General features: G+C 38.1%; 1 protein-coding gene across 1 annotated transcript in view; it reads left to right on the forward strand.

The window, feature by feature from the left end:
- MMEL1 (membrane metalloendopeptidase like 1) overlaps window positions 1–13,881 on the forward strand; it is a 29,162-nt gene that overhangs the window by 9,068 nt on the left and 6,213 nt on the right. Inside the window, exons 6-19 of the mRNA XM_032201622.1 lie at window positions 126–221; window positions 819–937; window positions 1,602–1,667; window positions 3,902–4,036; window positions 4,553–4,642; window positions 5,231–5,367; window positions 5,863–5,956; window positions 6,201–6,329; window positions 6,600–6,698; window positions 7,271–7,354; window positions 7,619–7,722; window positions 10,190–10,248; window positions 12,353–12,472; window positions 13,588–13,721. Coding sequence (XP_032057513.1) covers window positions 126–221; window positions 819–937; window positions 1,602–1,667; window positions 3,902–4,036; window positions 4,553–4,642; window positions 5,231–5,367; window positions 5,863–5,956; window positions 6,201–6,329; window positions 6,600–6,698; window positions 7,271–7,354; window positions 7,619–7,722; window positions 10,190–10,248; window positions 12,353–12,472; window positions 13,588–13,721 — 1,466 coding nt within the window. The remainder of the gene's footprint in view (window positions 1–125; window positions 222–818; window positions 938–1,601; window positions 1,668–3,901; window positions 4,037–4,552; window positions 4,643–5,230; window positions 5,368–5,862; window positions 5,957–6,200; window positions 6,330–6,599; window positions 6,699–7,270; window positions 7,355–7,618; window positions 7,723–10,189; window positions 10,249–12,352; window positions 12,473–13,587; window positions 13,722–13,881) is intronic.

Genomic DNA, 13,881 nt, shown 5'->3' on the forward strand with positions numbered 1-13,881 from the left:
TTTTCTACTATGACAGATTCAGTTTCAGATTTAAACTGGTAGAAGAAAAGTAGGTAATAGTCCTTTCTCCATCCCTCCTCCCACAGCTCTCCAAAACAATGTAGTAATTGTTTTTCCTGTCTCAGGTCTTATAGAGCAGCGAGATTCATTGCCTCTGCTAGAGGTCTTAACAATGGTTGGAGATTGGCCAGTGGCTTCTGCAGACTGGAATGACACCAAAGGTAATTCTGAACCCAAAAGAGTTCAGTAGCACTAAGTCTGAATAAGATACTGCACTAAGGTGACAGCCTGTCCTTGATACTCTGACTTTTGCTCACAAAGAAAAAATTAAAGTGTAGGATGTAATGCATACACATTTGGCATGCAGTGATCTGTAAAGTACTTTAAATTAAAATACCTATATTGTAAGATCTCATTCATGAACACTGGACATTTTAAGGCATGGTTAGGAAACCTACGGGACCAACGTGAAAAATGAAAACAAAAAAAGCTATACAACTAATCTGTGTTCTAATACTTGCATACTAATTAGAGATTGAAGCATAATACCCTAATTAGTCAAGGTCATGATGATTTATATTGTGCATATATTGCAATATACAAATTAATCAGCTGCTGATTAATATCATCAAGATAGGTAGGACCAGTGAGAACACTGCCTAGCTATTCGTAACCCCTGTAGGGATGTCCTGTGCAAATATTCTCACTTGATTTCCAGTCTGTTTCTAAACAATTTCAGCAGTAGCCTTGCAGAGACTACAATTTTATCAGTCCTAAGATAGTGATAAATAATGCACATTTTCCCTTTCATGTCACAGAACCGGGCTGGAGCATGGAAGAGAAACTCTCCATAATGAACTCCAGATTTAACAAACGTGTCCTCATTGACATGTTTGTATGGAATGATGACCGGGATTCCAGCAGACACATTATTTATGTAAGAAAAATATTTCAGGGAATTATTTATGTACAGCAGAATTATAATACAGTTATTTGCCCTACATACAGATTAGCTTTCCATACGTCATATACTCAACTGACAAAATTTATGCAGTGGTTCTGTACCCTCAAGTGGCTGATACGTCTCAAAGTTATATTGAGAAACATTTTGTGGTACCATAAATTGTTTTTGTTTCAGCTAAGTAAATGGACCTTTGCTGATTTACAACACTTAAGAATTGAAAATGCTTGTGACTTGCAAAATGATTATTAGGTTTAATGTAAAGCAGGAAACCACGTGTTTAAGGTAGAAGCGTAAATAATATTTCAGAACTCACTTGAGTATTCTTATGCATGAATTCTAGCCCTCAAACTTCTTTTCTAAGTTGTTTAAGCTTATTCTTATATATCAATGACTACTTAAAGATTTTGCTCAATAACCCTTGTTAAATATCCATCCTGTTGTCATTTAGAAATTCAGAGACAGAAGTTGTGTCTTCCATCCCGGTTTCTAGAAAACTGAAGTTCTTTACTGTTTGGTAGAAGCATATTGTTGGCCATTCCAACATTGGATGGCATGTGCAGCATTTCATGTTGTCTTTCAAGGACAACACCAGTTCCAGTTCATCCCTAACTAAATACATGTATATGATTTCTTTCAGATTGACCAACCTAGTTTAGGAATGCCATCAAGAGATTACTACTTTAATGGAGGCAACTATCAAAGGGTAAGTACTCCTTGTGATTTATTTACTATGTGCTACTAAAGTAATATCATTAATTATTCCCATATTTCAGAAACCTCAAATACATTAATCTTCATGTTATGCAACAGACTGACATTCACAGCTACTTTTTTTCTACTTATGCCGAAGTTCCATTAAACTTACAAATGTACTGAACAATTATATAAACACCAAGCCCCCCCAGAACCGGCTAACTCACATGGCCTTCTTCTGGTCTGTGTGAACAACATACAATTGTGTCTTATAACTTTAAAGTCTCTAATTTTGAAAGATAGGTTCACATTTTAGTGCTTATATCTTCTAAAACCACTGGTTCTGGCTACTGCTAAAGAAGGTACTAGAAAGAGGGTTATAAATATGATCTAGTGTGACAATTCTCCCATATTTGAGCATACAACGCCACAAAATGACTGTTATTGAACACCAAAATATTCAAAAGTTTACGCTCATTGAGAGAAAAACAGTTTTTACAGCAACAGCAACATTAAGGGATACTCATCTGGTAAGAATCTGCTGCCACTTCCTTCCTCCCCACCCTCCCACCTTTCCCCAAAATTACATTAAAGTTGTGAGAGAGTAAGTTCTAGCTGCTCTTCCTTGTAGGCACTCAGGGTGAAAGTGTGAGGTTCTGTAAGAATTTAGTAAGCTGGGGCAAACACTCCGATAATTTGTTTCCAGGCTGAAAATACTGCTTCAGTACTTTTTATTCTGTCAATTATGTCATACTTGCAGAGAGGATTTGCAACCTAACATCAAACTAGTTTTCTTAACATGAATGGAAGGGTATAGAGAAAAAAAAAAAAACAATCAGCATTTCAGACTCTGTATAGTTGCTTGAAAGACAGATTAAAAAAAAAAAAACAAGATCAGTTTGATTAGTTTTCTTCTGATTTCATTGTACTGGAATATAGTTCCATATATAATACAGTCTAAAACACAGCCCTGTGAAATTTTCAGGAGGTTGTTTTTCCACACCTTCTGGCCAGCTTTATAAACTGTCAACTTCTGTTAATCTGTCTCAATTCCCACATGGTTGTGTTGGGAACTATAGAGGGCTGTTCTGAAGTTTGCTGTTAGCTTTTGGAACTAGAATTCTGTTCTACAGGTTTCACCTATGTAGTAACAGTTACGTTAGGAAAGAAGGATATTTATGCATCACTACACAGAATTAAGATTTGAAACAACTTGGGGTAGAAAGACAGGTATAATATACACTGATAATCTTAATTTAGTAAAAGAAAACTCAATATTTAAAGTAGCTTTAATTTGAGGCTATAAAGAAGGACTATGGCTGTATTTTTAATTTTTATGAATAAGGAGGAGACGACCCCTTTTTATTTGCTATTTAACAGCTCACTTCCCACAAACAATGAACCAAACTGATGACCCAAACTCCCTCTCTGCTTAGTCCAGCATCTTTTGGCAAGACTCCTACTGAGGCCTGTGGGAGTCCAGCCTGATTAAGGCCTCAGCATTCAGCCTAAAAACACAAGCCATTATCATGTAAGTGCCCAGACTCAATTTCACAACAGTTATTTATCTGGTTTCCAAGGTCTATGTAGGAAGAAAAGTATGCAAGAATAATAGGTAACGTTAAGCTTTCTTCTATCAAAGACATGTACTAAGCAGTCAAATATCTTTATAGGGAACACTCTGAGAAATAACTCACAGCCAGACCTTCCTACATGTATTACAAATAAAGTAAAGGTATCACTGGGAGCCATCTGAGAGAGCTTTTCTTTCAGGCAGTAAAACCAGAGTTTGAAGAATTTACAGTATTACTTCCAGAGAACTTAAATCTTCCGTGTTTACCTTTACCTAGTGCTTTGTCTAGTTAGGGATCACTAATTCCCACGTTGTGACTTAAGGCACAGGGCTTTCTCCTTGCTCAAGTAGAAATTCTAACCTCAGACTTTACTTCCTTATATGCTGTAACTCTAGAAAGTGCTTCTTTTATGTGTTTTGAGATTCAACTGCACTGCAAAGTATTCCAGGGTGAGGTAAGGTCCTAGGTTTTGCAGTAGTATCCATTACATTAAAGAAAAAAGTGGGTGTAGAAGGTTTCTTTGGAGACCATAGCAGAGGATGTGGCCACTGGGCCAAACTTCTTCCACAGCAGACTCTGTAAAGCTAAAATTATTGTTTGCTGAATGAGGAATGACAGACAGCTAATCTCTTCTTTATGACTCCATACACACACTATTCCTTGCATGTAGGTGAGAGAAGCTTACCTGCAGTTCATGATCACTATTGCTAAAATGATCCGAGAAGACAAGAACGTATCTAAAGATGATTTGCTTGTCCAAGAGGAAATGACAAAGGTCATGGAGCTTGAAACAGAGATTGCAAATGTGAGTACAGAAATCAAGAAGTTCTCAGGATGTTTGGGTTGGGGTGAGGCAGAAGTGTCTCACTGTATTTTGTAGCAGCTTGACACAGCACAAAACTCATGGCCAAGAGGAAAAGGAGGGGGGCAAGAGACTTTGTGCTGTGATCAGCCCAGAAACCAGAGCCTCTGCGTGTATAATTACATCCATTGTAGACACTGCTACTCTGCCTGCTCTAACCCTAACCATACTTATTTTTGGAAGTCTCCTAAAGCAGGATAATCTATGTTCTGCTGAGCTGCAATAAGATAACCCCAGAGCTATCTTCCTTGGTGTTGTAGACTCTTAAAAGCTTGGCTGTTCATGCTAATGATGCATTATTTAGAGGGACCTGAGTTGCTATACTGAAGCATAGAAGCATTCATTTCCAAAAGAAATTTGTTTTTCTTCTCAGTACTATTTAAGTGTGCCTATGTGCACATGCATACATGCAACTTCAACCATTGACACTTCTAGTAATAATCTTGTGATTGTCTTCAGGCAACTACCCCAGCAGAAGAAAGGCACGATGTAACCTTGTTATACAACAAAATGACCTTAAAAGAACTACAGGATAAGTTTGCATTGAACGTAAGTGTTTAACAGGCAGTCTACAATTTTCAGCCTCCTATTATTACTATGTAAACTGGAAATAGCTATTTGAATTTGTCAGTGATGCAACAAGAAGTATAAAATGTGCATTCTTAATGTTATTTTCAGAGTCTTATAAAGCATTTTTCTCCTGATCAACACTACAGATGAAGTATTTGCTGTATTTTCTGTCTCTAGATTAATAATGGTTATTACCTACTTGGTGTAAAGATAAAAACATGTACCTCAAAGTACTTCATATAAGAAGGTGAACTGCATCTTTGGTTCAGACATTCTAAAACAAATTCTGGAAAAAAAAAAAAAAAAAAAAAAAAGATCAAGCCCCAAACAATCAGTCAAAATAAGGTTAAATCTAGACCATATATTAGAAAAATTTACTAACAGCAACTGAACCTCAGCATTGCTGGAGCAGGAAACAAGGATCTGTATATCCAGCAGACCCTTTCTTGTGATTTTGTTAGCTCTGCTGCCAACACTAGAACATTCCATACCATGGACTGTAGAAACTCTGGACAGTTACTAAGGCACGTAAACACCTGGCATGAGTATGTCTTCCTCTCTGCCTAGGAATTTAACTGGACCTTCTTCATCCAAGGTGTCATGTCTTCAGTAAGCGTTCAGGTTGACCCCGAAGAAGAGGTGGTTGTATATGGCATGCCCTACCTACAAGAGCTAAAGGCAATTATCTCAAAGTACTCAGCAAGGTAAAAAGAAATGGAAATACCGAAAACAGTCACAGAAATATTGTGGAAACTGATTATTGGGCCCACTTGCTAATTCTGCCAGACTTGCTCTTAAAAGATTCAGAGGGCTTCACTATGAAATATGAGAAGTGTCTTCTAAGGTCCAAGGGTCCCAAAGTACTGTGGTAGTAGGTATCTCTTTGGCTCGTGTGCTTGGGAGAGGGTTTAAATAGGAAGAAATATGACATGGGCTTTAGCTTGTTACACTCTTGTTGGGAGGATGGGGCAGGGAGAGAAGAAAAATAAATCCCTGAACAGACCAGAGAGCACAGTGCTCAGTCTGGATGCTTCTAGAGTTAGCCAGCCTGTTAAATAAGAACAATCACTTGTAGATGTTCTGAAACTGATGACTGGCAATCACAAACTTCCTCATCAAAATTTAGTGCAGACAGTCAGAGGGGAACTTTATGTTACTTTTTACAAGAGATTAACTTCAGCTTTGCTTTCCCTGCACAGCACCATCCAGAACTACCTCATTTGGCGACTCATAATTGATCGAGTCAGCAGTTTGAGTCGGCGTTTCAAGGATGCACGGGCAAACTACAGGAAGGTATTTCCTCTCTTCCTAAAGAGACTATAGAGCATAGTACTGGCAGAGAGTTCCCCATTCACTAAGTACAGTTTTGCCAACACAAAGACATTGTTATATCATATAAAACACAAAACAAATCTGAGAACAATCACGATAGAAACCTTTGTCTCAGGTTAGCCCCCTCATTAGGCAGCAATTTGGCAGAGGATTTTGAATAAAAGATGTGTAGGCAGAATTGATCCTGTGGTGTTTCAAATTCTAGGCACTTTATGGGACAACACTGGAAGAAGCCCGTTGGAGGGAATGTGTGAGTTATGTCAACAACAACATGGAGAATGCAGTGGGAGCAATGTATGTCAGGGAGACATTTGCTGGTGAGAGCAAGAGGATGGTATGTAGTTTTACCCTTTTGTACTGTTGTACCCCCCGTGACCATTCCCCTCCATCTGATCTCCCAGCTTGATTTATCTGGTAAAGAGATCCGTCAGCCAAGAATTAGAAAGCATAAGAACTAATTTGTAATACTGTTTTTAATGTGAAGTATCATAATTTGGAACACAATTTGGGAGAAGTCAGCTTTCAGTAGGAAACCTTTCATCACCTTTGCTGTGGCTAGGAAAAATAAGACGTAAATAACTTTTTTTTTTACTGCCTCTTTTAGGTCCGAGATTTAATAGATAAGATTCGTGAAGTGTTCATTGAGACATTAGATGAGTTACAGTGGATGGATGAGGCATCTAAAGAGAAAGCTCGTGAGAAGGTCAGAGAAAACAAGAAACTTCAGTATCCCTTCATGAATATGAAATCTTTGGAATTTTGTTGCATCACTATTCCCAGTTCCTCTGCAAATGAGAGGAGAAAACTTTACTGTTCACTATCCTGTTATCCATTATCCTATTACATTGTGCCTTTCTTTTTAATCCTTTACTAGTTCACACACATTTTGTTTCCTTTAATGAGTCTTGTGAACCACATTATAAGTAAAGAGAGAAGATAACACCCAATGCATCAGCTACAGTGACAGCTGAATACAACGCAGACCCCAAAGGAAAGTTGTCATTGATTTTAGGACTATCAGTGCTGTTGCAATACCAAGAAAGCACTAGGTGAGGGTTAAGCTCAATCCCTGTCAGATAGTGCTATAGGGTCTGCAAGTCTACCACAATGGCGGGAGGAGAGGGAGGCTTTGTTTCACATTTAAAAAAAACACCTCACTATGCAAAAGGGTGTATCTGAAGACTGTTTTCAGCCATTTTTATCCAAATTCTTACACACAAGGGGGCAATGAAAAAAATGAATCAAATGAGGAAAAAGTAAACTCTTTTCTTCTAGGCAATGGCAATTAAAGAACAGATTGGCTACCCAGATTATATTTTGGAAGATCACAATGAAAAACTAGATCAGGAATATGCCAATGTAAGTATGCTGTATGTACCTCAGTAAGTACCTCAATATAAAAGCCTACAATTATTTTCTCACCATTTGGTGTACTTGTGCCTATGTAACTTATTTCCAAGTGGCTAGAAAGCATTGATTGCATTGAGCATTTTATAATCATTAGCTCTTTGCATGCAGTTATCACTTAACTTGCATTCAAAACACTTCAGAAGATACATTCATTGGCACAAGGAATTCCTCATTCAGCACAGCTCACTGATACAGAGATATCTGTTTATTCAGCTAAACTTCAGCGAGCACAGTTACTTTGAAAACATCCTAGAAAATCTGAGAGCTGGAGCCCAAAAAAGCTTGAGAAAACTTCGAGAGAGAGTTGACCAAGATATGTAAGTTTCAAGACTACATACACAATCTTAAATCCTGGAATAACAGTTATCATGTTTTAGTCATATGCTGTGGATAAGTGAAAATGTTTATATTTGAGATCTTGTAAGTTATTTCCTGGAATTAAACAAGTAGTTCATTGCTTCTTGTAGTAGGAGTTCATTCAGTTCTCTTGGAATCTCACTAATGAATCTGAATGCAAAGCAGCTTGATGAAGGATTAAAGCTACTTAACACAAAAGCAGTGACAGATCTTTCTGGTGACTCAGCAAGGAGGAGAGGAGATAAGTAGTGTTGGAATCTCCAAAATAAGCAATTAGAGGAAAGAGAAGCTTGAAGTATTCTGGCCAGAATTCTGTTGGAAATATGCTCTGTCTTAAGGAAGTTGAAGACCAGATCCAGTTAACGCCTACTTCCAAGCTGATAACTTCACACTACACTTAGTAAGGTAAAAGTGTATTTTTCAGATACTTCCTGTCATAAGTACAGGCTTGGCTGCTTCATGATTCCTTCTTTTACTCATTAAGGCATCCAAGTAAATCTCAGGTCTCGTGCCTGTATTGCCCTGGCTGTTACCTCATAGTTCTCTAGTCTTAGACAAATCCTCAGATTGGTGCTCATCTCAAAAAAAAAAAAAAAAAAAATCAAATATAAGTAGCATGTTTATAAGGTATTATATAAAATACATTATTTACAGCAACAAATGCACTAGAATATGACCCAGTTTCCAGAGCTCTGAGCTAACCAATCTGAACTTTTAATAGTCCATTTGGCTTCCTGAGCTACACAGCTCCAATACAGTTACTTGGCAAAGCTGCTGCCGAATGCATTAGCAACAGAGACAATTAGAATGCAAGGCTGAAGTAAGGAAGCTAATACCAAATTGATGTGTTGTTCACTAGCGGGCTTCCAGCCTGTGTGATGCTGGAAGAGAAAAGGAAACAACACATCTTGACCAAACGTAAACCAACAGTTATTAATAAGCAAACAAAAGACTCTCCAAAGGGAAGCCCAGGTCAAGTTAATCATCGCAAAGTCTATTAATACTTTTCCTATCTCTCTTCCTGTGAGGTAGTTTATAACTCAAAACAAGAGCAGACAATGCAGACACTTAGAAGTAAATTACTGATGAATAATTCACCAAGGAGGTTTTTTAAGCAGAGCTTTTTTAAATGCTTCCTCATTACTTGATTGCATCAATCCTGGGGCTCTTCATAGCAAGAATTCTTGCAGAGGACTGATTTTCTTCATCCACAAACTGTGTTACAGATCACTGCTGCCTTTTGCAGTCTGTCTACAGAGACTGTTAGTGCTTCAGCAAGAATTCCCCACACCCCTGCTCATTCTAAGTGTTGTTGAAGACACATTTGCCTTTTCAACAATTAATGCATTGGGCCTTCTTTGCCTCCCTGTTTGGCAATATACAAAATACCAATAATTTGTACTTTTTTACCCAACCTACAGTTTTCTAGTGACATCAACCCGGAGTCTTGAAAGGTTTTCCCAAGGAGACAAAACTACTTCCACTCCAGCTCACCATTCCATTAAACCAAATGAGTGTGTGTAACTGACAATATTGATGCTACTTTGTTAAATCTAATGATCAGTTAGTAAGTCAGTGCTCATAGTTAGATTTCCTTTTCAGAGCAGCCCAGTAGTTACATCAAGGTAACGGTAAATATAGCAACTATTGGCACCACAAGAAACTGTAGGGATGAGAAATGCGGAAAGAGGAATGTCTGAGGCTGACGCTGCTAAACACTTTCCATGAGCTCATGGATCCAACTGTTACTGCATTGGTCAGTAAAGCAGGCTGACTAGAAGTGTACATCAGGTAGAAGACAGGGAGGGATGGGCAGAAGGGAAGAAATACAAAGAATAAAAAAGCTGTCAAGCTATTGGGAATATTTTCCAGGAGCAGCTTTCTTCAAGCAAGAATTACTTAAAGTTAGTACTCATTATCATTATCTATAAAATATTGGACTCCGAAGGCAGACATTTGCAAATCTGGAGTCAGATATGCAATGAGTGCGATTGTTCAGTTTTAATTAATTTTTTTTCAACAGATAAGTTTTGTCTTAACTTCTCATTTGGAGTATCTGCCTTCTGCTGCTTAAAACATCATCTATATGCTAATTTTCTTTTTAATGCAATACTTCTCATTTCCTCTTAAACTCAGAGTGTTAAAGTGACCTAGTAAACAGCCACCACACTTCACCCCAGTGTAGCTGTTCAACATTCAAGAGCAAATGCATTTCTCACTTCAACTTGGTATTCTTCTGAGTGAAAGATGCCAATGAGTGAGAGTTCAGGTATTTCCTCATATAATTATTTCTTGACAAGTGCGTGTAGTGGCAGCCTTCTTCCCTACCTCAATCTTTTCCTTACATGTCAGTCTGCATTTTTGACTGATCAGTAAGAAGAATGTTTATAGTTGGTGACTAACTTTGTGTGCAACATTTATTTTTAGATGGATAATCGGGGCTGCGGTGGTCAATGCTTTCTATTCCCCCAATCGGAACCAGATAGGTAGGTTTACAACAATTTTACGCAGCTGTATGGACCTAATTAACCATTTATTGCTCCACAACAGTGCATGTCAGCTGTCTAGAGGTAAACCTGCCTCTGCCTTTGAGGAAATTCTGGGCAAGATAGACAGGCTGTTCTTTTCAAAATGTTGTTTTGTTGATGAATATTCAACTCCCCACCACACATGCACACTTGGCAGGCATAGTTCATATACTGCAATTGGAACAGCCTTATGTTTGAAAGCCTGAGACAGTAACTGCTACTATGTGAGTGCCAGCTTCAGCAACCAGAGTGCTCATAGCATATTCTGGGCTGTTTCTACTCGTGTTTCCACATTCCTGATAAACACAAGGGCAGCTTTCCAGTTTGTTTTCTGTACAGACAGTACAGAAATAGTTTTGCTAAGGAGTATAATAGACTAAAGAAAGCTGCCTCAGCTTAATGTGATGTTAGGTCCGAGATACTTTGGAGAGTTGCTAGCCTGACCTCTCTTGTTCATAGCAGACAAGAAGATCCTCAGCTGTAAGACTTACTGAACTTGTCTGGCTCCATGTACTCCCCAATTCCTGCAGGTGGCCAGAAGTCCAGGTTAAGCCTAGAGATACAGCAGTCTTTGCTGAACTCTGAGCACCTCACACAGGCAAGGAGCTCGGTCATTTCTGTTATGTAGTGGTAATCTGAATTTCCAGGGCTCCAAGAGCTTCTATTGTTAAGTACTGTCAAATAGTATAAGAGAAATATCTGTGCCTTTCTTGAGCAGACAAAATCTGTATCTTTTTTGAAGGACAGGATAAAACCACAGTCAAAAGGAAAGATTTAGATAATTTCTAAAGGTAGAAACACCCAAAGCACTCATTGTTTAGTCCTGTAGCCTCATCATAAAAGACTAATTCCTATTTACGCAGCTTAAACTTACCTTCATGTTGTACGCATGGTAAAGCTGAGACCAGTCAGTCCTTCAGCCTTGGTAGCATGCTCCTGCAGCCTGCTGATCCAGACCATCTTAGAGCAAAAGGTGTATTTGCTCTCAGGCTCCCCATTTATCCACACTGTTTTTATTCTGATAGTAATCAGCTGTGAGCCAGCTTTCCTGCAGTGAACTCGGGCCTTGAAGAAGTCTTTTTCCTCTACAGCTTTGTTCTTGTAAGCAATGTGGAAGTAACTGGCTTAATTTGAAGATGGATATTCAAGGCAAATCCCAGCACAGCTGCCTGCAATAGCATAGATGTCCATTAAATCCTATTTCTTTATATCTCCAGTTTGAGGAAACTAATTTTCCACACTACTTTCAGTTTCTTGCTTCTGCCTTACTACAGCCTGTCCTATATATTTCTCCTCAAAAACGCATGGATAGAAAATTCTATGTGGTCAAAAAGGCTCGTGACTTTGAATGAAGTATTTGCCGTATAATTACAGTATTTCAGTTTTTATAGAATGTCTCACTAGAATGGAGTGCTTACAGTCTTAATTCTTCTAGAAGCATGTATGTCTTTCATTTTACATACACGGGAAAAAGACTAAATCTACTGATTCTATATGAGGCTTCAGTACACTGAAGAAGGATATGCCTCCTGCTGCCCTCCTCCTCCTCCTCCCCAGGCTGACATGTAAGCACACTCAGAGGTTTGGAGGTTACTGCTGTGTATGTTTTACACACTGAGTGTTGTCAGTAATCAGCATATGATTGCTAACCTTTCTTCAACAAAAGTAAATCAATGAAATAACCATTAGTTCCCCTGCAAAATGTCTCTAAAGCACAAACTGTACCTATCTCCAAACTACAGTTGCTAAAAGTTTTGTTCTTGATTGGTGGGAGCATACGTTATAGATCAAATTAGGCTAATGTTGAAATGTAAATGATGGTTGGTTCTCAAACGAGGAGATACTGACATTGCAGATGTGCTAAATTAAACCTTTATTAACTTGTCATTTTCCATTTATCTAGTGGGAAGTAAATTCACATGGGGAGGCAAGACGGTGTTTCTAGTAATTTTATATTTTAGGTTCTTTCCTGACCCTTAAACCAAATAACCACTCAGTTTGCAAAATATGCAAAAATAAAAGCTATTCTATAGCATCTTCTTCTCTCTTCCCCGTGTTGTAGTTTTTCCTGCTGGGATTCTACAGCCTCCATTCTTCAGCAAACACCAACCACAAGCCCTGAACTTTGGAGGAATCGGGATGGTTATTGGGCATGAGATTACTCATGGCTTTGATGACAACGGTGAGAAGATATTTCAGAAAACATTCTTTCAGTTGCGCTCATTACATTGTAAAAAATTGAAGTTACACTGCTGTGACTGAAGGATCTATGCATACTATATATGTACCTGCTCAGTAACTATCTGGTACCCACACAAGCACGCTATAAGTGTTCTGTTGAGCATATTGCAGGGAATGTTTCATGAACTTTGTGGGTCATTCAGGATGCAAGAAGATTTTAAAAATGAATTGACTCAATCACAATTCTCAGGAAAACCTGTTACTTTTACAGCATCATCAGATTAGAAATATTGTCAGAACAAGCAGATATTCTGGCTTCTAAATGAAAATGAAATCTGAGAACTATATTCCTCATTTGTTCATTCTGATGAAAGAGCTGCTGGTAGTGTCTTGAAAACAGGAGACTTTTTTTCCAACATAAACTTCTGAAATAGATTTACTTTATTATCTTTCTTTAATGTTATATAAAATAGTTTTGAGCAAAAACTTCTGATAGCATAAGCCAGTAAGTTCTTATACATGAATTTTCTTCATTTTTTTTAACGTTAGTTAAGCTTGTACACATAAGCATACAATATAGCCTCAGTAATCTAGCAAATAAAAAGAATGCTTTAGCAAGAGAGCTGAGAACACCAACTCCAGAACTGTAATTCCATCTTTCTCCTGTTGTGGCAAAATAATTAATTCTTTATGAACCTTAGTTCATATAATCACATGGATACACAAAATAGGCACCTTAGACACCTCAAAAGAAGGTAGTAAGTTTTGTTTTGTTACATGATGTCTGGGTAATCCAGTTTGAAATAGAACTGGACCTTAGTGTCCTAACTGAGGTCAGGGCTGCCAGCCGAACAACGTATCGTAGAATAATAGAGAATAGAAGAAAGGAACACAATAAATTTTATCTGTACTCTTGTGCCAGAGGAGAATCAACTGCACCAAAAACATTTCTGGTAAATTTCTAGAGCACAGTCCGTCTAAATCAAAGGAGGAAAGAAGAGGAGGTGGCGTGACTTGAGCAATAAGAAGAAACAGGTGCTGCACTGGAAGAGCAGATGCTGTGATTAACAAACTCTGGCTCAAAGCTAACCTTTTTTCCTTGGATTTTTCACATAGGTAGGAATTTTGATAAAGATGGAAATATGTTTGACTGGTGGAGCAATTTCTCAGCCATGCATTTCAAGGAGCAGTCTCGCTGTATGGTTTATCAGTATGGGAACTACACGTGGGAGCTGGCTGGAGGACAAAATGTAAGTATCATTCCCAGAAACAGGCATATTTAGGATCTTTTGATTCTTTGGAGGAAATGGATATTGAAACAGCAAGCTCAAGCACTTGGTTCAAATTCTTCTAATCTATGGCTTTTACCCTATTCATTTTTTAATTTTAATTTCTTTGTCCTAGCACAAA

Source organism: Aythya fuligula, chromosome 21 (assembly GCF_009819795.1).
Source record: "Aythya fuligula isolate bAytFul2 chromosome 21, bAytFul2.pri, whole genome shotgun sequence".
NCBI lineage: Eukaryota > Metazoa > Chordata > Aves > Anseriformes > Anatidae > Aythya > Aythya fuligula.